A 23,500-nucleotide genomic window follows, 5' to 3' on the forward strand; every position below is an offset into this window, starting at 1 on the left:
GGTCATCGACCTGAAACGTTAACTCTCTCACTCTCCACAGATGCTGCCTGACCTGAGTATTTCCAGCATTTTCTGTTTTCATTGCCAATTTCTACTTCACCTGTTTTTAATATAAGCTACCTTACATCCCTTGATAAAACAGAATTTTATGCTACCTGCCACTCAAGTTTTTAAGATACTGGTGGGCTGGAGCAATTTTGAGGAGCACCACTTGTAGGAAGTTAAAGGCTGAGACAATCCTGTAAAGCAGCTTAAATTTATACCAGTGTTAATTTTAGCAGGTTACGCGAAACAGCTTTTATATTTACTTAATTTAATTGGTATAAGGTTAATTTCCTTTTGGCATAGCCAATGTAGCCTAAAAGTTATCAAGAATAAATGTAACCATTTAGTTATGTCTACATGTAGATGACTTCATTACTCAGCTGTTCTGTACTTCTCAGAACTTCCTCCCAATAATATTAAGTATTGATTCCATTTTAAAATGGTTTCTATTTATGGTGAGCAGGTGGGTAAATGGGGCTGGTCTCACTTGGGGCTGGTTGTGGCAGCCAGCCATTTCTGATCTTAAAATGTATGTTCTCCTTTTGTATATAATGACTAAAAGTGTGGTATTTTTATACACCACCTTCAGTGTGCCAGTGCAGCCTTTGGTCGCCTGAGGAAGAGAGTGTTTGAAGACCAGGACCTCAAACCCGGCACTAAGCTCATGGTCTACAGGGCAGCAGTGATACTTGCCCTGCTGTATGCCTCAGAGACATGGACCATGTACAGCAGGCATCTCAAAGCACTGGAGAGGTACCACCAACGCTGCCTCCGCAAGATCCTGCAAATCCATTGGCAGGATAGGCGCACCAACGTCAGTGTTCTTGCTCAGGCCAGCATCGAAGCTCTGACCACGCTCAATCCGCTCCGATGGACGGGTCACGTTGTCCGCATGCCCGATACGAGACTCCCAAAACAAGCGCTTTACTCGGAGCTCCGGCACGGCAAGAGAGCCCCAGGTGGGCAGAGGAAACGCTTCAAGGACACCCTCAAAGCCTCCTTGAAGAAGTGTAACATCCCCACTGACACCTGGGAATCCCTGGCCCAAGACCGCACAAAGTGGAGGAGAAGCATCCGGGAAGGCGACGAACACCTCGGGTCTCTTCGCCGGGAGCAAGCGGAAGCCAAGCGCAGGCAGCGCAAGGAGCGCACGTCAACCCAAGCACCCCACCCACCCGCCTCTTCAACCACTGTTTGCCCCACCTGTGACAGAGACTGTAGGTCCCGCATTGGACTAATCAGTCACCTGCGACTGCCTAAGAAGAATTTTTATTTGAACTTTGTGGATTAATCATTTTTTGTACTGGGTCATATATGGACTTTTTACACACCAAAGCATAATATTTAAAGCTTTCTTCAGAATCTTCTACTGTAACATCAGTAGGTATTGGGTGTCTTGTAAGTGAAGGCCTAGACTTAGTTTTCCACCACAATTGCTGTAATGCATGTAATGTATGTTAATCTGTATGGAGAATTCCACCATTGAGGCTGACATTGTGCAGGAAAGGATGCTGTGGCAGAAATAAGCCAACATAAACTTACCCTTTACAGCACCAGGCTACCTTAAAGCAGTCACATTTGATGCTCCTTAATTATAGCACACTTTTCTTTCCAGGTTCTTTTCCACCTCAGCAATCAAGACAATACATTTGCTTACCATGCTGCTTCTCTAAGTGTTCTTTTGCATGTAAATTAATCTTGATTCAGTTTACACTGTCATGCTGAGTGGTACAAATTGCCTATAACAATAAACCAGCACGAGTAAAAGGCAGATTGAATGTGCGCCTCACTTGATAGGATGTTACTGTGTTTTATGCCAATACATTAGCTGAAGATAATGAATCTTCTGTTCTGAAAAGCATGGTATAGTTGATTTTTAATTTTACTTCAATGGAGCAGTACCTTGTCTTTTAACGAACAAGTTAGGCAAACCATTAATGACAAGAGCGTTAAGGTTAAATATGAAGCATTGCATTCACTTGTCTGAGTGCTATCCATCTTTCCATTTACAGGAGGTTGACAAAAGTACAGGCTTTGTGCAACATTTCCTTTAATTACATGCTGAGGGAGCAGGCTTTTAACATAAACATGGTTACATTAATTTATTCAGCATTTGCTGTTGAATAGAGCTTGATGGAGGTGGTTTAAATCATGAGTGAGTACAGAGCTTTGTAACTACCATGTGCCAAGTTTGCCTGCAACTAGTGAACTGTTCTTTATCTGTCTGGTTGAAAGTACTTATAAACCTTGTGGGTTTTTTTTTTAACTACATGTGAAATGTTAACATTTATGGTCTGTTAAGGTGACAATTTTTGACGTGTTTGGGACATTATTTTGAAGGAAATATTTTTCTTCCTACCTTCAACATTCATTAAAAACAACCATGTATATAATACTTTAATTCCAATGTAAATTAGACTTCAAGCTTTATTTTAAATGATCGCTATTTGCAGTGGGAAAGAATGCAGATGATATATTTTGCTTTCTCTTATCCACTGTTAACTTTTTGGGTCGATAAAAGTACGCCCTTTATCTCAAAGCAGTTATACTGAAGTTGGTCGTCTGAATCATTGTTGCAGGATTTTGAGTTCTTAGATGGTTTAGGATAAATGGAGTGCTTGTTTCCAAAAGCCACTTAAATAACATGCATATATGGTACAGGGTAGCCAGTCTCAACAATAATATGCTGCAAGTGAGAAGTACTTTTTTTTAAATGCTAAAGACTTGCCAGTTTCCAGTGCTTGTGTGTCGGGGAGCAATGGTTTACTAGGCTACATCACCTTGTCAATCATGGCTATAAATAGACAAAAGCATGTGGTACGTGCAATTTAAAAAAATATATAATTATGCTTTGCAGCTGTTGTGATTTATTGTTGGTCAAGACCGGACTCTCCCACCATTCTGTATGTGTATATTGGATATTTGTTAGGCGAATAACCTGTTCGCTATAAAATACTCTCTTTATTCAACCACTGCTCTCTTCTCTAACTGTTCATAGAGCCCTATATTTTCTTTTTCAAAGTGCTGGTGCAATACAGCAATAGTTAAAAATAATAGCATATCCATAATTGTTGTTGTGCTCAATACTTTTCTATCAAAGTAATGTCAGTAGATTCATAACATTCGTGGTCTTGCAACTGTGGAAATAATCCTGATACAGTTTTGCCATTTGACAGTACGTCCAACTGCTTTTCTACTGTAAAGCCCCTTGAACACAGTTACATCTGTATGGAGCACCATTGTCCATATTTGAAGTTTTGTGCTTTATAGACTCGGCTCAAATAATTTATTGCAGCTTCATAATTTCTTGGTGGAACATGTAGTATCTGGGCCAGAATACCCTGTAAAATTAGTACAAAATTAACACTTCAGAGCTTTTCAAGATGGCAGCTGGATACTTCTGCTGCAAGATGTGAGGTCGCACCATATCCTAATAGGAAAAATTGAAGCTTACATCCATGCTTGTAATAGTCCTCATTAAAACTAACTTAATGTATATTAAAAAGATTTGTTATAAGATCATACAAGTATTTAAAATGGAATATATGGCGAGCAGTGAAATGTGGATTTTTATTTCCACTCATGAGATGCATCATAACTCTCACATGGAAATAAAAATCCTATTTCACTGCCTGGCGTAGTGTATTCTGTATTTATGATCCATGGAGCCTGATTGGTTCACATGCTTCAGACTCCCTCTTCATTATACAAGGCTGTGTACATGAAAATAAAATGTAGAATTTTAAATCTCTTTTGATGGAAAGCTTTAAATGAAAATTTATGGGTCAGTTAGGTGAACTTGGTCGTTCCTCCCCCCCACCAGTTTAATTTTTTAAAAATCTTTTTAACTCGTTCTCTGTTTCCTTATTTTCATACTGTTGGAGAATGCAGTTCTGAATAGAGTTACTGTCCAGACCTCTTGACCTCTGAACCAGAGAATCAGGAGCAGAATCCAGAATAAAGTAAGACAAATGATTTGGTCCAAAAAATGTAAGATGGGCGGCAGATGAAAAACCGATACTGAAAACATGACTCTCTTCATTTGACAATACTCATTTCATCCATTTGATATGTGATGCCTAAAGACAGTAAAACACAAATTGTTGCACTGGTGTCAGACATTAGTGTTTGTTGCACACAATTCTCACTGTAGATTTGATGGGTATGACTTTGCGTTGTATAAATGAATGAGACCCCCATAAAGTGCCGTGACTCTCATGAAATAATTCGTTTTGCATATTAAATAAGTTTTCATCTCTTCTACAAAATGAGGAAACATTTGCGATGGAGTGACTTATTCAGCTTCAGCTGTTAAAATGTACCTTGTTGGTTACTTCTATCCTTCAAGCATTTCTGTGCCAAATAGCGATTAGTGCTTGTACCTGGTCTAGTGGCTGGTCAGTCTCTCTGACATTGACCTGTATATTTAGTGTGAAAATAAATTGTATATCAGGAACTATCCTCCCCCGCCCTTTCCCCGTAGCCCTGCAATTTTTTTTTGTACTCCTGTGCACTGGATTGTGCTTGATTGATTGTAACTAATAACGAAATGTGCACTAACTTTTTGGAATTAACAGATGTTTTCTGTTGTTTGCGTCTCTAAGGATATTTTTCCATACATTTCTAATGTTGAATATTAGGAATAGTTAAAGAAAAAAATCTAATCCTAAATGTTTTTTATTTGGACCTAGAAATTCAGCATTGTTAATCTAGTGATTTCTAAATGTGTGTGGGGAAATATATGTGGCACCACAAAATACTTTTCTGTAATATTAACAGTGTTAATACACTGGCAATGTTTCAACTGTTGGTTTATCTAACTACAGAAATTGTACATTTGCAGGAAAACTGGCAGGAATGAATGAAAATTCCACAACCATCACAGGTGCTCCACAGAATTCTTCCTGCCAGGCGATTGTGCATAAGGTGGTAAACATGGCTAATGTTGGGGTCGTGCCTTCTGGCCAAGATAATATACACAGGTAACTCGAGACGCTTAGTATTCTTATTTGACATAGTTTCTGAAAATACTGACCTTGCAGAATAGTTTTATGCATGTAAAGAGGGATTTTGTCTTTTAAAATAGACTTATTATATTGAGAACAACGAGAGTGATTTGGAACCTCATCTCATTTGAGAGATTCAGATGAGGCAAGCTATGACCGTATACTTGTAAACATTTTATAAAAATTTTAACCCCTGTATTCGATTACAGATTTAAATTCCCTGGCTTATTTAAATTATGTTTAATTTGCTTTAAGCTTTTTAAATTATTTTTTTAAATTCTTACGCTATTTTTTGCCAATGATATCTGATATAGGAAGCCTAGATGGGTGATCACAATATAGGTACTAATCCTTTGTTGCTAAGGTATTTTTTTTAATCATATACAAGGTGTGATGTAACATAGTGAAATTAAACTCAATTCTTACTGCAGCTCAAATCAGACAAAACAATAGCATCTCAAATGTTAGATGTCTTAAATGATACTTGTCTGATTTGTTTTTTAAAACTCAGCATAAATGGAATAAAAGTTCATCCACAATCCTTCCTACCCATGGCACTAGATTTTATTTTTAAACTCATTTCTGGGATATGGGTGTTGCTAGCAAGTCCAGCATTTATGACCCATCCCTAGTTGCCCTTGAGAAGATGGTGGTGAGCCACTTTCTTAAACTGCTGCAGTCCATGTGGTGAAGGTACTCCCATAGTGCTATTGGTTAGGGAGTTCTAGGATTTTGTTCCAGGATTTTGACCCAGCGACAAGAAAGGAACGGCAATATGTGTCCAAGTCAGAATGGTGTGCGACTTGAGAGGGGAACTTGGAGGTGATAATGTTCCCATACACCTGCTGCCCTTGTGCTTCTAGGTGATGGTGATTGTGGGTTTGGGAGCTGCTGTTTAAGAATCATTGACAAGATGCTGCAGTGCATCCCATAAATAGTACACACTGTAGCCATGGTGCGACAGTTGTGGAGGGAGTGGGTGTTTAAGGATGTTTCTATTAATGCACTATATGATGCAGCATCGAGCCAGTCGGATGAGGAAATCCCCTGGTGCTTTCTCTAGTATGTATTGGGTTAACCAGTCTTAACCAGAATGGCAGAAAATGCTGTCAATACTCAGCAGGTCAGACAGCATCTGTGGAGAGAGAAACAAGAGTTAACGTTTCAGCTGTTTCTCCACAGATGCTGGCTGACCTGAGTATTTACAACATTTTCTGTATTTATTTCAGATTTCCAGCATCTGCAGTATTTTGCTTTTGTGTTAACCAGAATGGCATTGGGTTACAACAATTAACCACAGACACGTAGGCTGGAGAGGGTAAACTGGCCAGAGTATAGAATCTGTTTAGTGACCCTTGCTGCAAGTGCTCATGTGTGGGTGTTGGGTGAAGACATGGTCAAATTTAATTGAGGTATTCTGGAACTAAATAAACTGTCGGTACATGCTGTCCAATCTAGCATACAAAGATAGTCCATTTGGGGGAGGTACCAGACGAGAGCTGATATGAGGGCATGAGTTCATGGAGTATTATGGCATGAGTTGTCACCTTTGGGGAGGAAGGGCAAAGGAACAAAATTACTGGGAAAAGTTAGATGGGAAAATCATCTCGCATGAATTCCACAACTGTATAAAGGTAGTGAGAGTTTCAAGGGCTTTGAACATATGTGGATAACATCAATAAACTGCTCGAGCTTTGCTTTTGCAGTTTGATTTGTCGTCTGAACACCCTGTGTTACTGCCTGGTAAAACAATCCTGCCTGTGTTATATCAACTTTTATTTTCTGCAATTGATTGTTGATCATTACTTCATGAACTTGCAATATTGATGTCATCAGGTATCACCAACTATGTGGTGTATATTAACTCTGCAACCTTTTCCAGTGCAATATACCTGCCCCTTCCCCCTGAATACTCTGTTCTTTGGTTCTGGCCTTGTATGAACTCTCCTCCCTTCACCCCCACCAATGGTAGCAGTGCCTTCAGCTGCCTGGATCCTACTTTCTGGAATTCTCTATCCCTAAACCTCTCCACTTGCCTCTCTTTTAAAACCTTGCTCAAAATCCATTCTTCAACTATGCTTTTTATCAGCTCTCCTTTTCTGACTCTGCATTATTTTTCTTTATGCCTATCTGTGAAGCGCCCTGGGATGCCCTTTGCGTCAAAGGTGCTACATAAATGCAAGTTCTTGTCTACCATGATGGCCACCAATGCTCCAAAAAAGGCTTAAAAAATCCCAATACATGGAAATACAGAGGAGTGTTACAAATCAGTTAAGCTTTAGTTTTACAGTATTTGATATTATCTAGACCCTGTGAGATTAACACCTTATTACTCTTTGGTATCCATTATTAATGACTGTGATTTTGTACATTTATTTTTCATATATATAAATAATATCACTGTTTTCTGCGCATTTCAACGGTGGCAAAAAGCACTTAATTTACAGGCATCTTGTATTTAATTTTCAGCAAGCTAGAAATCTTTCTAGAAGTGACTGTGGCTTTTCGAACACCATTTTCAAACAGCTAATGCTTTGTTAAGCCATTCGATACTTCTTTTTAAAAGTGATATGAGGTTTGCTTAACTGCTTTTTCCTGGGTGCTGAAAAAGCGATCTGGAGAAATGCTTCACCCAGCAGAAGTCACACCTTTGGCCCTGAATCAATTCTAAAATCTTCTAATTGAAAACTAGTAAAGATGTTAAGATGCTACTCCTAACTGACCTGTTTCACGTCCGAGAAAATAGAGATGTGCATTCAGGTCCATTATTGAGAAATTTTTAGACTTAATCTCCTTAATTCCTACCAAATTGTCATAACTGCAATTTGTTTAAAATTTGCTACTGGTGCTGACTTTAGGATTTTGCATAGCCGCATTAAATTGCTGTTGGGTGGAGTGGAATTCTCTAGCAGCTGTTAGGACGGAATCTGGGAACGCTAAAACCTGCCTGTCAATTCACATGGAAACTGCTGCAAATCTGAAGAATGGAAAGGTTAAACTACGACAAAACAAATCGTGCAGGTTAAGTTTGATGAGTGCTTCTCCTTAAACTCCCATCTAATTTTATTATGGCTTGATAAAGTGTAAGCCTATTGCAGCGTGGCTAATGAGTTCAACACTGCAACAATTAAGGAATTCTAGTCAGAGAGAGCTTGTTTTAGAATTCCTGCTGGATTTCTTGTGTCTAAACTGTTCTATCCTTTATATTGTAACAACTTGCTGTCGCCTAAAAGGTAGAACCTGTATATAAAGGGCAGGGGGGGGTCGGCCTGTTATTCAGAACACCTTATAGTCATAAATCCATCTTGACTTCGGTTTCATCATCAGCCATGTAAGTCAGCCGATTCAAATCTGATGCAGTTTTATTTTTTCTACCATTCTGTAAAGGAAAAATAGCCCAAATCTACCAGTTATTAAATTTACTTCCTATCAATGACAAAGCAATACAGACAGCAGACTGTTCACCTAATCTACCTTTTAAAGCACTAATAGTTTAGCTGGCTGATTTTTATTCAGTAGTTTCAAAGGAGCAGTTTCTAATTCAGAAATCGGGGTAATTGCTTCTATATAAAATGTGGAAGTGTAATAAAAAGGTAAAGTGGTTGAAAGTTATGGGTGAGCTTAGATTAATTGGCCAATGTGTAGTGGTGTTGTGCACTTTTAAAATTGTGATTGATAATACCATGACTGACTGCCTGCTAATAGGTGTTAGTCTTGAACTCTCAACAACAGAGAAATTCCATTACATTACTAAAACATGGGAGTGATGTTCAAATCTGAACCATTAGGGGGCAACACTGCTATTTTTGATGAAGGCTCTGGATGGGATCAGTAAGCTTTAGAATCCATTGCAGAATTTGGTTATATTTCGGAATCAGAAGTGTATAGGTTTACAGATATTCTGCGACCAGTTTTTAAAAATTATTTTTGATGCTGTTGTCATTTTGCAATTTTTCTAAAATCGTCAAACCAGATTTTGATGAGTCTACATTTCCTGCTATAAAATGGGAACTGCTTTGAATAAAAACTATTCCACCCTCCCTGACTTAAGCTTCCACATTCTAAAAATTGCAGTTTTGGTGTAATTCAATTCAGTTTGCAAAACTTATACATTTGTTTGAATAGCATTAGTTTGGTGAGGTTTTGGTACTCGTACTTCTCTGTATGCATCCCTTTACTTAACATTTGTACTACAATTTTATACATATAAATAATTTTTACTGCAGTAGTTGGTATAAGCTTGCTTTCATCTCTAATTAATGCTGTGATAGACAGCCTACTCCTCAATTTCTGCAGACTCCCTCCCTCTTTTTCATAAAGCTGTTCTTGTCTTGCCTGTAGCCTTTGTGTGGTTTCGTTCAACATTTGTCAACTTTGGGCTAATTATTTTTGTACAACTAGGGCAGGGCAATGCATCCTGTGATCGTCTTTCTTGCTAATAGGATTGTGTCTGCTTCAGCAATCAGTAATTGAAGGATTCGTGTCAAAAAAAAGTGTTACCCTGCGAGGCCCATTGTCACAGCTGTTGGTAACCAACAAATATAAAACTGAGCGTATTCAACTAAGAATAGATTGGGAGACCAGAGAAGCTGAAGAAAAGCAGCACACCCGCAGGACTGGGCAAAATTCTTGACACTGTTTAATGTAATTCCTAAAAAAAGCTGTTTTGTTTTGTGAATTAATAACTAGTTTCAAAAAAATAAAGGATTGGTTTCTAAATGTTTCAACAGAAATTATTGAACATTACTATAGCAAAGTAAGTAGGGAATACTTCATTTTTAACACTCGGCTCAGATTTGCCATGGTTGAATATGAGATCAAGCGCTTCAAAGTGAACTGTCCACCTTTTGATTGGATGAAGTGTTTTGTCAGTTTTTATAAATGCTCTGTTTGTGACTGCGTCAGGTTCAGTTGATGGATCCTTTATATCTTGTGCAGCAGACCAGTATAAATGACATCTTTTAACTTTTCTAGGTATAGAAGGAGAACTTAATTTTTTTTAACTTTCAATTTAAATGGTTCTTGATTGTTTTTCACAGAAGGAAGTAGCAAAAGGTTAGCCTTGCAAGCTGGAAGGTCTGTTTTCATCAAAAGCTGATCATAACTGCAATCGAGACTATACCACCTTGCCAGATTAAAAACTGAAGCATCTGAGGGTAACAGTGAGAGATCTAGATGGGGAGTGGAGGAGGTAGCTGAAAAAGGTTTTTTTTTGTGTCTCAGCTCATATTTTTACAGGTTATTGTATTTTGGATATTTAGAGCTGAAACACTTAAGTCATGTCCTCGTGGTACAATAGCAGCGGTATCATAGAGACGTTATGCTACTTTAGGACTGTACAAAAGGAGGTTAAAGCTAGAATTGTAATTTCAAAACGGAGTTCAGAATACACTTAAACAGAGCTGCACTGAGCCAAATCATAAAATTAGCATAACATCACAAAGATTAAAGGTGTAAGAGAAAAAACACAGCAAGTATGGTGACAATACTCATCAAATTTGTTAGCGAAGTGTTCTTGCGCAAAGGAGGATAACCATTTACCTGGCATTACCATGTTTGATATTGTGTATACAGTACACAGAATCTGTTGTTTTACTAAAATATGGACTAGTGAATGTCATAAAGACATACAAATTATATTTTTTAACTTTTTTTTTAATCCAGGAACTGGGTGGAGGTCTTTCCCTTCTGGGACCTGGGCTTAAATCAAACCCAGACTGATGGGATGAAAGTCTCTCTTGGCTGTACGGGGTCCAGTGTGAAATGGGTTTGCTCAATCTCAACCCTGTTGCTCGTTGGCACGGGCCTACAGTACAGAACTGCCCCTAATTTGGTGGTAATTGGCAATCACCCTGATGATTGGTGTGGGAAATGGGAAAATGCTACATTCATGTATTCGGGTGCTCACCTGAGGTTGGAGCATAGAGGCATAGATGTGGAGTGAAGATAGCTTTACTTTGTCTCTGGTTGTGCTATAACTGACCTAAGAGTACTTGATGGTGACACTGACTACCTGAAATGCAGTGTGTTCCATTCCCCAGCTCTAAAAACCCCCTCACCTTGATGACACTTTAACTGTTATTTTCTTCCTTTCCCTACTCTCTTGAAGTTGTTGGCTTGTTGCATGGATGCTATTCCACAGACACTGACCCTTGAACCTTTCCCAAGTGACTATTCATGTGAACCTTGACATTGAGTTCCATCAGGCTATCTAACCAAGAGAGGGATATCACAGTTGAGCCTAATCTAACCTTCATCTAGCATTGAAGGCAGACTAAGTAGGGATTGCTGGATAGTGAATAGGAGCAGGAACACTGGTAGATTTTGCCCCTTCCTTCCTAGCTCTGATGAAGCAAATTGTAGCATTCCTACCCATTGCCCTGGCAGAGATGGGCTAACCGCTCAGACTAGGGATTGAACTTGGGAAGTTCGTAGAAGGATATATAGCGAGACTAACTGGGCCAATGTGGGAAGCACCTGCTACATTTTTTCAGGTGAAATGATTGTGTGAAAATACAATTTGTGGAAACATTACAAGATTCAAAGTATCGGGTAAAGTAGTCCATCAATGTGTTGCACTCGGCTTCAGTTTGGTTTTAAGACAGTTGAGCTGTTCATTATCGGTGAGAACCAGTGCAAGAGAATTGTGAAGGGGAGAGAAAGTAGAGAGATCAAATTGAACCAAGAGTGATGAGGTAGAATAACAAAAACAAAGTATATTCAGACCAGGAGTACATAAGTGGAAAGACAATTGAGGGGTAGTTCAGTCCAGAATATATACACCTGATGTTCTGTGACCACATCATCTGGTATAAAATAGAACCTTGGAATTGTGTGTTTTTTCCATCATCACATTTCTAGAATCATCATCTTTCCCTTCATTTCTTATACATTTGTAATGAAAATAATTAAAAAATGAGTGGGCATGAAACAAGTTGGTAAAATATGAACAATTATAAAATGTCCACACCATACTTGACTGCACATTGTTACCAGCTAAGCTGGTACAAAAACAAGCCCCAAGGCCATAAAACACAAAACATTAAACTGCTGATCTGTTATTCCTAATGGATGTGTCACATCATGTTGTTCTTGAGAGAAAATATGGCTTTAGGCTGTAATGAGAATAACTTGTTAATTGAATAAAAAGATGAGCATTATTGAAAGTCATCTTCCAAGCCATTGCAGTGATTTCTTGGCAAAATGTTAGCTGCTTCTTCAGTGGGTAAAATAAAATCGCAGTGGTTGTTAACCAGGGTAATGGAAGACGTCCTGTATGGGATATTGAGGAGTGGATTTAAATCTAGGTTATTGATGGTGTTTAAGGTAGCTTATAATGTGTGATTTAGCTCCACCTTTTCAAATCAAATTACAGCTTCTAAAGAATAGTTTACTTAACTATGGAAATTTCCTCTCTTTAATTTTAGATATCCTTCAGCTCATTTGATAATTTTGGCAAATTTGTTAAACAAAATTACAAATTTCTTTTGCAGATTTAGGTTTAGTTTTTCTTTAAAGTGCCCCGCTTGATAGGAAATCATGTTTCTATAGTAGAATGTTTGAAAGAAAATTGCAGCTCATTTAAAAAGAATCTGTTTCCTGCTTAAGTGGCTAATATTCTAATTATGTCTGAAGTGAAAGTTTTTGATTATCTGCTGATAAACTCCCTCTCTTGTGGTGATGATAATTAAGCAGCTCCCAGTGGACTCTCACAGGCACTGTGCAAGGCCTGCATTAATTGTCAGATGAGAGACACTGACCAGTTGGTTTGCTGTTGAATAGCCGACGGCGTGCTGTCAGCCCAGTAGTGTTTTATGTTGGAGTATTGTGAGCTGTTGTCAGGGCTAACTGGGACCTATTGTGGCTAAAGATGTTGTGCAAATTGAGGCAGATGGCTCTGATTCAGACACGTGTCATTCAGAAAGGGGAAAATGAGATCGGCCTGCAGAGTGGGGTCACCGCAGGTCAGGGACTGCTCTACATTTGTTAGTGTTTTCAAAAGACCCATGTGCGACAACTTTTTGTTTTGCAGTGACAACAAAAGGAGATTCTCTGGATGTGGAAGACAGGCGGCTGTTGGCACTGTGCTGTCCTTTCACTTGTCTCCCCGGTGACTTGCTTTGCATGCAGAAAGAATTAGCAGGATTGACAGAAGTTTATTGTGGCTAAAATGGCTTTTCAGTCAATTGCAATGCTGAAGAGGACAGTTTGGCTTTTAATTCCATGTAATTAGCTGATTTCCAGTGTCTTGGAATTCAATTGTGCAAGATTAGACCCAAAATAAAGTTTGTTGTATTTTTATGGCATCTACAGCCGCATCTATTCCTGCTCTGATTTAGGAATCCAGTCAAACCAAACCACAATTTTTTTTTTAGATCCTATTCAATATGTTTTCAGAAGACGTAAACAAGAAATCTTGTGTAGTCTTCAGGCTGCTTAATACAGCATTTGTAGATTGTCAATATTACAAATCAAAATCCTTTTGAAAGAAAGAGCTTGCATTTATATAACATGTTCCAAAGTGCTTTTTAACTATGGATTACTTTTAAAGTGCAGTCACTTTTTTGTTATGTAGGCAATTAGGACAGCCAATTTCGGCACAGCAAGGACTCACAAAGAGTAAATCGTTGGATAATCTGTTTTTGATGGTGCTGGTTTAGGGAGGAATGTTGGCCAGGACACGGAGCCCTCCCCTACTTTTCAAATAGTGCCACGTGATCTTTGACATCTACCTGAATGTTTCAACCAAAAGACACACCTGACAATGCAGCACTCCCTCAATATTGCATTAAAGTGTCAGCCTGAACTCTGCTCATGCTGGGAGTGTGGCTTCTGATTCAAAGACAAAAGTAGTACTTTGGCCTGTTGGCATTAAATCAGTTTAAAAAATTGTGAATTATGAATTGCATATTGAAAATTACGCATCACAATTATCGTGGATAAACCTTTGACTTTCCAATCAATTGAGACTGCTAATCCTAAATTGTCTTGTCAAGGTTTGGATGATTTAAAGCAGTGGAATTATAAATTGAAGATTACAAAGTGGTTTGCACTGATGTAGCTTTGTCGAGGCAAAGGCCAGTTCTTTGGTCAGCAGGAATGAGCTGTTAAAAAGATAGGAGAGCACTATCCAGTGGCCCCAGTAGGAAATGCATGTGTGACAGAGGCACTGTGTGCGTGAGTTTGACAAGGACACTTTTGGGTTCTGTTGCGATGCCTACATAGTTAAATAGTAAGCTAACACTCATTTACATAAAAAGAATGTGCACCTTGGGAGGTTCCACAGGGGTGCAACTTCAATGCAGCCGGGTGGTGCCATGCTTCTGCCATACGTTTTTTTTTAAACACTCCAAGTTGATCTGCCCAGAAGTATTTATGGATTCAGCTTCACTTTGCCCTTCCCTTGATGGGCGTGGCTGAACAGTTGGTATAGGAACAATGAGCACACCTTTCTACATCCCTAGTGCAGTGGTTCCAGGACACACACATTTTGAAAGGAGATGTATTTTCTGATTGGTTTTAAGGATTATTTTCTGTAGCCACCCTACTGTTTGTTCGCTGGGAAATTCATTGTTGGTTGTAAACTCGGAATAGAAGAAGAGGCCTGCTGTCCTGGCAGCATTACTTGTCAGAAAGTATACATTGTGCACCTGGTAGAACTGTACTTCTACTAGTTATGGGTTAGAGAACTGCTTCAAATCAGAAGTCTAAACATTGTATAAGGAGTACTTCTACATGAAAGAAACTAACTGATGCACTTTGTTAAAGATTACATTTGATGTATAGAGTTCAAATGGCAGTATTTTTCCTGCCATGTAATGAATATGTTTTAATGTTTTTTTCCCCAAGTTTGTTTTTTTTTTTAAACCCTGTATTTTTTCTCTTCTCTCCTTTCAGTGCTACTCTCCTGTGACTTGTGCTAGGCTATTGTTCTGCAGGTGGTACCAGTCTCCAGAACCTTGCCTAGGTGGTTATTCTCAATGTGTGGGCCTGAACAATGAGTGTCATCACAGTCAAGATCCTGATCCTGTCCTCACCTGATGTGCCCGCACTGTGATTTCCTGCAAGGAATCACAGAATAGCAACCAGGTGCCAGAGCCCTGGCTGATTCTCCTGCCCCCTCATTTGGGTTATGCTAAGGCACATTGTAGTGCACCAATATTGCAGTTGAGTGGCCAATTCAGCACAGACCAGAGACAAAAGCAATTTGTAGCAGTACTGACCTTTTCTCTTCAAGCTCATTGGAAAAACTACTAGTTAATATTGTGTGAATTGTTTGTGGGAACTGCAGTAACAATGGTAGAACTTCAATTGTTCTCATAATAAGGCACTTAATCTTATTTCTATAACGTGAGAAATTGCAATAGAGATGGTTGGGGGGGGGGGGGTGGGGGGAAAGGGAGTGGACACCTCCCACCCCCAACAAAAAAACCAATGTGCTTCTAATAATTTGGTTTTATTGCAATGCAGCTATTGGTTTCGTAAAAATCCTTTAGCCAAATTCTTTGTGTTGGCTGCAAGGCCCAGTCTCGGCCTTGCATGTGACATCACAGGCAGTATTAAAGTGCCCTTCACACTAATTTGTGTGTGGATTAGAATGAAATGTGTCTTTCCATTATGTTGAATGGATTGAATGAAAAATGGGATGCTGTGGTATAACCTAATTTCTTCATTTAAGCATCCTCCACATACGAAAGTCATAAAGCTAGCGTGATTGGCTCTAGGAAAACCATGTGCTTACTATGCACATGAAAATCTCATTGTATTGCAGATGCGACACTCCGTGTCCTGTCAAACCTCGGGACCTGTGCTTCTGTGGCAGTTTGTTTTTCAAGCTATAAAGGTGTTCTCTGCTCATTACATTGTATCTCTCGATGTTGGAATTAAAACAAAGCCTTCAGTCTTGTTTCAGCATTAAGCAGATTAGTTCATCGCTCTAGATTTTGAGTTTGCAAGTGAACAGGCCAGTCTGCATTTTTTTTTTTTTGCATTTTAGCTTTTATCTCAGGAATTGCAGCTTTGGCAAGGAATCCTAGAATGAATGTCAAAGGGAACAGTGCTGTCCTTATTAGGACATGTGTACCAATAATGCTAAGAAAATTGAATAAAATTGGCAGTGCTGACCTATTTAAAGGTGCAGCTACAAGCGGTGCTCTTCCCAGGGTGTATGGCAACAGTCATCGACCAGGCAGATTCTCCCTCAGCAGTCATGAAGAGCAAAAGCAAACAAGCACACAAAACAAACGAGAGGGATGAAGCACCAAATTGGAATTTAACACTCAGTCTCGCTGGGCTGTTGTCATTTGTTATGCCTACAGGAAGTACATAACCGGCAACAGAGAAACCTAGTAAATGCTGATCCAACTGCTTTCAAATAGCTGAGACAGCCCCGAAAAAGCTGACAACCCAGTTTCTTCACAACTCAAGAATGGCCCTGTTTATAAGCCCTATGACATATGGAAAGAAGTTTTTAGATATACAAAACAAGCTTTAGATACGCAACATTCCTACAATTGTGTTGTAGGAGAAAAAGATATAAGTAAATGAAAGTCTGACTGGGGAGATCCATAAGTTGAAAACACAAAATTGGTGGCACATTGCTCCCTCGTGAAATTTTGAATTCTTGTATTAGAAATGATGCATTTGGAATTGATCGATTTCTTAATGTATTTTAAACAAAAAGAACCCAGTGACGACTGAATTTTCAACAGATCAACTAGACCACTCATTCGCCAAAAGTTGAGTTACTTTCTCGTTTTCCCCCCTGTACACCGTGCACAAAGGGACTCGTATTTTCTCGGGACCAAACTCCTCATTCTTTTCACATAGATACTCTCCACCAAAGCACAGCTACCAGCTTCTGCCTCCTTCCTTCTCCTCTTCATTGTCATCCGTTTTCCACCCCTTCAGTACTGCTTCTACCCAAGTCCTGCTACAAATGGAAGTGATACCAGTTACTGCGCACTGTCAGTAGGAATTCCTTTTCTCAGGATTATTCCCGCCCATAGTATGCAGCAGTCAAAAACACTTGCTATAGCAACAGGCCTCCAGTAGGAGGGATGCTGAAGGGAGAGGAGTCTGATTCGCAATGATTTTTGTTGGCAAACACTGGTACATGGATTAGGCTGTGCAAACACTGAATCAGTGTGAAACACTGTTGGGGTGTGTATGCCAATGACCAATGCAATATATTGCCTGCATTGAAACAAATGAGCTTGGGATAGTACATTGACGTTACCAAGGTATAAAATGCATCGACACTGATGCCCACCAAATTTGCCTTAGATTCTCAAAATCCATTCAAAGGGCAACTAAATGGCATGTCCTGTATAATTCAGGGCAAAACTGAGGAACAGAAGCAGCAACGGAAATATAGCCACTCTGGATCTCCAAAATTGGGGGTGCATGTCAACAAGGACTGGAGAAGTAGGCAAGTGGAACTCGGTGTGGTTGTGGGATAAGATGCAGGCAACTGAGTTTGGAACATGCTGCTAATGGAGGGTGGAAGGTGGATATCCGAGAAACCAAATTTATAGGTGATAACATGAGTTTCGGCAGCAGTGGGATGAGGTCAGAATGGAGGCAGGAGAGTTGGTTGTGGTCAGAAGTTGAGTCTGGAGGCATCAAGGGAGTAAGAAGTTGGTGTGATAGAAGAAATAAGCTTTAAGAAGTCAGAGCGATGGGAGAGAAATTGCTGAATGATGAGGGCTAGAATGGGTAGGAGACTGAGTCAGGAACAGTGGAGGAGAAAAAGAAAAAGACAACAGTTTTATAGCAACTTTCATGACCTTGTGACGTCCCAAAGCACTTTACAGCCAATTAAGTACTTTTGAAGTGTAGTCGCTGTTGTAACGTCGGAAATGTGGCAGCCAATTTTGCACAGCAAGGTCCCACAAACAGCAACAAGATAATGACCAGGTGATTTTTTTTTGATGTTGGTTGAGGGATAAGTATTTGCCAGGACAGAACTCTTCTTCAAAATAGTGCCGTAGGATCCATCTGAGGGGGCAGACAGGACCTCGGTTTAACGTCTCAGCTGAAGGATGGCACCTCTGACAGTGCAGCACTCCCTCGGTACTGCAATGGAGTGTCGTTCTAGATTTTTTTTTTTGTGCACAAGTCACTGGAGTGGGACTTGAACCGACATCACCTTACTCAGAGGCGAGAGTGCTATCGACTGAGCCATGGCTAAGGGTAAGACTGTGGCACAACCAGCTGCTAGGGTGGCATGTTTGTAGAGATGGATCTGTTAACTTTTTGCACTTGGTGTGGGTAGGAGCAGGAAAACGGGTTTGTGGAGGCGATTTGTCATGCAAAAGCAGAACCGTGAGTTGCCTTTGTCTTCAGGATGATCCTGGAGTAGTAGGAGAGACAACGGTATATTTCTTAGTGGTCAAGCCAGATTTGGGATGTGTCAAGCAGACTCAAATTTACCACCCTTTGACTTGAGAGTAAAGATGTGGCTGTACCAGAGGAAATGTCCAGGGTAGAAGACACTAAGTGATTTGGGTGACACGAGGATCTCGCAGATAGACTGAAAAAGCAATTGAGCCGATAGCAGCAAAATTGGATGGAGGGCCAGAGGGGAGAGAGTTTGAGATTGTATTACAGATGGAAAGGGCAGAGTTTTTTTTCTCCCCAAGGTGGACATTGAGAGTGGTGGGTTAGGTAGGTAGGGACATTTGGGCAATAAAGGAGATAGCTTTGTCAGTGATGACTCAAAAGTGGAGAGACCACAAGAGATGGCAAGTTTGAGGTGGTAGCAATGGGTGTGGGTGGGAGAGTTCGTGAAGTGTGAAATAGAGTAAGGGTAGGGGAACCGAGAAGCCAGGGGAGAGAGGGCAGAGAGGTTTAGGTGTAGGTTGAAATTACTAAGGATGAGTTATTCAGTGCAGCTGCAGGGGAGGACATCATAGTGAGGAGGTTGGTCTGGGGCTTGGGAGGGCAGTACACAAAGATTTTGAGAGGCAGAGGATGAGATACTCCAGGAAGGTGAAGATGTTGGGAGCAACAGAGTTCAGATTTGGCAGTAAGAGAGATGCTCACTCAGTGGCTGTTTGGGTGGGGCAGGTGCTGGAATGTACAACCAACAAGCTTTGGTGAGGGAGAAGGAATCGCTAGGTGTAAGCTCGGTTTCGGTCAGTGTCAGGATGTTGATCGATTTATCAACTATGATGATGACATGGGCAGTGAAGGCCTTGTTCATGAGGAGTTGCACATTCTAGAGGACTATAGAGTGGGTGGTGATTGAGCCACCAGCAGGCTCTGAGGAGGGGGTCATAGGAGACAGATGGGGAGGACGTTATAGAGGTTAACCTCAAAGGAATGAGATGAAGAGGAAGGGGAGTAAAGCTAAGCCTTAAAATGGCCAAAAAGGAAAAGTGGGAGTAGGAGATTCAGCTTTGAAGCAGCAACCAATAAGCGCACACCCACCCCTATTTATAATACCCAGGATGCCATATGGATATTTTTTACAGCTGGATCACTTTGTGTCTAGAAAATCCTTTACTGGTTCCTTTGCTACCTCCCAGTCTTTGCACACTTTCATATCATTTCTATTTTTTTGCTTCCGCTCTATTTTCTGTATTCCAGTTTTAGATCTGAGCAGGAGAAATGAGTCATCGTGATAACCCTTTGCTGGCTTTGACAATAGTGGTTCTTTGGCATCCTGTTGGTGAGCAGAGATGAAAGCTCTCTGAATGGCAAGAATGAGTTTCTCTCCCAATTGGATGGCCAAATATTATAATTGAACTGGGAAATGCATCAGTTGATGGGCTGGTTATTGAAAAGCAATGACTGTTGAAGCAGAATTTCCCACCTTTGAAGATGGATACCATAGTCCATGGAGGGTGTCCATTAATGGGACATATAACAGAAATGGAAAAAGTTTATGATGTGTACAAATTCAATTAGCATTAACTTGTGATACTCTGACATGTTGGAGTACCTCCAATATTTAGCCAAAGTCTATTTAAAACCCAATTCTACTCAAGTTCATATTTTGGCGCTTATCTTTCATGACTTAATTTAATTCATTGGGGAATCACCCACTGATATCCTGTTGTATGCAAACTGGAAATTATGTCCAATTAGGCCTTCAGTTTTCCCAATTGGGACTTTAATTTACTGCTCTGCAAGTTACTGTATCCCCCATTCAAACCTCTTCAAAATATGTGATCTTAAGTTTGTTTTTTACATGGAAAATGGCAATACTGCAGAGGTTACTTTGACTCACTTGTAAACTACAAGATTTAATTCCTCTGCCTCTACACTGTTCCAATGAAGCTCGAGGAACAGCACCTCATCTTTCTATTAGGCACTTTACAGCCTTCTGGACTCTTAAGTTCAACAATGTTAGATCATAACCTCTGCCCACATTTTTTCGGACGGCAGCTGTTGCTGATACTGATTCCCATTTACACCTCCTCTAGACCCATCTTTTGTTTCTTGTCCTATTACCATCTCCTTTCACCTTGCACCATCATCCCTTTTGTCATTTAATCTCTCCTGCCTTCCACCCTATCACAGACTTTCCCTTTTTTGTTCTTTCCTTTCCTCCCCACCCCCCTTTCCTTGCCTCTGTACTTGCTTAAAACCTGTTACATCTCTAACCTTTTCCAGTTCTAACGCCAGGTTATCGACCTGAAACGTTGAGCTGGATTTTCATTCAGAAGTCGGGAAGGAGGCAGGACTACAACTTTCTGGTTTTAGTCCCACCTCCATCGACGCCCGGCCAATCCACGCGATTTTCCCTTGATTGACCTTGTTGAGCCCGCCCAGTGGGCTCAGCAGGCCAATAAAGGCCACCCGGCAACAGGTGACGTCACAGACTGAAATTTCATCTGTCAAGACGTGCTGACAGATGAAATATCAGTGTTTCACAGCTGTTTGAAGTTGTCAAACACTGACAGTCTGACTTCTAGCCTGAGTCCTTCTACGCAGACTCAGTTAGAACTCTCGCCGGCACTGAAAGCTGCAGGCTGTCACTTTTGACAGCTCGCGGCCATTCTGCTTTCTGTGCCAGCTGAATGATGGACTCCCGAAGCCTACAGGAAGAAAGGCTGTAAAGGTAAGTACAAGTAATTTAAACTTCTTTACACACTTTAGACACACCAAACACACTTACCTTTGCACTCATGCACCCATCACTCACCTGAACACTGACATCTCGACCCCTCCAAGTCCTTCAACCCGACGGCCCGCCTGTTCTAACCTGGCGTGGTTTGGAGCCGTCGGGAATCCCACACGATACCCTTCAAAATAGGCTAAAAACTACCTATTAACTACCAAAGGAGGACACAAATAACCTCCCAAAGATGTCGGGGAACATAGGGTCTAATGAAAGGGAGGAACTGAGAAATCAGTATTTGTAGGGAAATGGTGTTAGGGAAATTGATGGGATTGAGGGCCGATAAATCCCCAGGGCCTGATAATCTACATCCTAGGGTACTTAAGGAAGTGGCCCTAGAAATAGTAGATGCATTGCTGGTCATCTTCCAAAATTCGATAGACTCTGGAACAGTACCCATGGATTGGCGGGTAGCTAATGTTACCCCACTGTACAAAAAAGGGTGGTAGAGAGAAAACGGGGAATTACAGACCGGTAAGCCTGACATCGGTAGTGGGGAAAATGCTAGAGTCTATTATAAAAGATGTAATAGCAGAGCACTTGGAAAGCAGTGACAGGATCGGACAAAGTCAACATGGCTTTACAAAAGGTAAATCGTGCTTGACTAATCTACTGGAATTTTTTGAGGATGTAACTGGTAAAATAGATAAGGGAGAACCAGTGGATGTGGTGTATTTGGACTTTCAGAAGGCTTTCGATAAGGTCCCGCATAAGAGATTAGCGTGCAAAATTAAGGCACATGGGATTGGGGGCAAGGTATTGACTTGGATAGAGAGCTGGTTGGCAGACAGAAAGCAAAGAGTTGGAATAAACGGCTCTTTTTCCGAGTGGCAGGCAGTGACTAGTGGGGTACCGCAGGGATCGGTCCTTGGACCCCAGCTATTCACAATATAAATGATCTGGACGAGGGAACTAGATGTAATATCTCCAAGTTTGCAGACGACACAAAGCTGCGTGGGCGTGTGTGCTGTGAGGAAGATGCCGAGAAACTCCAGTATGATTTGGACAGGTTGGGTGATTGGGCAGAAGCATGGCAGATGCAATATAACGTGGATAAATGCGAGGTTATCCACTTTGGTGTCAAAAACAGGAAGGCAGATTATTATCTGAATGGCAATAGATTGGGAGAAGGGGAAGTGCAACGAGACCTGGGTGCCCTTGTGCACCAGTCGCTGAAAGTAAGCATGCAGGTGCAGCAGGCGGTTAAGAAGGCAAATGTTATGTTGACCTTCATAGCGAGAGGGTTTGAGTACAGGAACAAGGATGTCTTGCTGCAGTTGTACAGGGCCTTGGTGAGACCACATCTGGAGTATTGTGTGCAGTTTTGGTCGCCTTATCTGAGGAAGGATTTCCTTGCCATGGAAGGAGTGCATCGAAGATTCACCAGGCTGATACCTGGGATGGCAAGAATGACATATGAGGAGAGATTGGGTCGATTGGGCTTATACTTGCTGGAGCTTAGAAGAATGAGAGGGGATCTCATCGAAACTTATAAAATTCTAACAGGACTAGACAGACTAGATGCTGGAAGGATGTTCCCGATGGTCGGGGAGTCCAGAACCAGGGTCACCGTCTAAGGATAAGGGGTAAGCCATTTTGGACAGAGATGAGAAGGAATTTCTTCACCCAGAGAGTGGTGAACCTGTGGAATTCTCTGCCAAAGAAGGCAGTAGAGGGCAATTCATTAAATATATTCAAGGAGTTGGATATATTTCTTAAGGCTAAAGGGATCAAGGGATATGGAGAGAAGGCAGGAACAGGGTACTGAATTTGGATGATCAGCCATGATCTCATTGAATGGAGGAGCAGGCTCGAGGGGCCGAATGGCCTACTCCTGCTCCTATCTTCTATGTTTCTATGTAACAGGCAGTTAATTGGCACTAATCCCTTCCCGCCTCGGGTCGGCGGGTACCCGCCTCCTTTGAAACTTACATGGAGGCGGGTTTTGGGCGGGATGGTGTCGGGACCCCCGAATTCGGGATTTTAGCCCCCCGCACACCTAAAAGCCCACCTCATGGCACACTGAAAATCTAGAACGTTAACTCTTTCTCTCTCCACAGAACCTGCATCCGCAGTATTTTGCTTTTGTTTTAAAGATTTTATTGTATTTTAGCTGTGTTTGACTTGGCATTTTTGTGAGTGAGTACTTTGAAATGGCTTGAAATTTCTACCAAAACCTTTCACTTGGGCCAAGAAATTTTTCTCCATCATTTCACCACCGCTTTCAGACCCTTGTAGAGCCCTAAGTTATTAGACCATACAAATTAGTGTAGTTCATATTAGTGAATCTAACACATTCATATGACTATCCTCAATCTAT

General features: G+C 40.8%; 1 protein-coding gene across 6 annotated transcripts in view; it reads left to right on the forward strand.

Moving 5' to 3' along the window:
• Positions 1-23,500, forward strand: part of ap3b1a (adaptor related protein complex 3 subunit beta 1a) — a 323,977-nt gene that overhangs the window by 296,996 nt on the left and 3,481 nt on the right. Inside the window, exons 26-27 of one of the 6 annotated variants that reach the window (XR_015077649.1) lie at positions 2,058-2,200; positions 4,889-4,904. Coding sequence is in view for 5 of the 6 variants with exons in the window: in XM_085982440.1 (XP_085838566.1) it covers positions 4,889-5,027; positions 13,084-13,165 (221 nt within the window). In the remaining variant the exon portion in view is untranslated. The other 5 variants (XM_085982440.1, XM_085982449.1, XM_085982458.1 and 2 more) reach the window with 5 other exon arrangements.

This window comes from Somniosus microcephalus, chromosome 1 (assembly GCF_052327205.1).
Source record: "Somniosus microcephalus isolate GS21.2 chromosome 1, FLI_Smic_1.0, whole genome shotgun sequence".
Classification (NCBI taxonomy): Eukaryota; Metazoa; Chordata; class Chondrichthyes; order Squaliformes; family Somniosidae; genus Somniosus; species Somniosus microcephalus.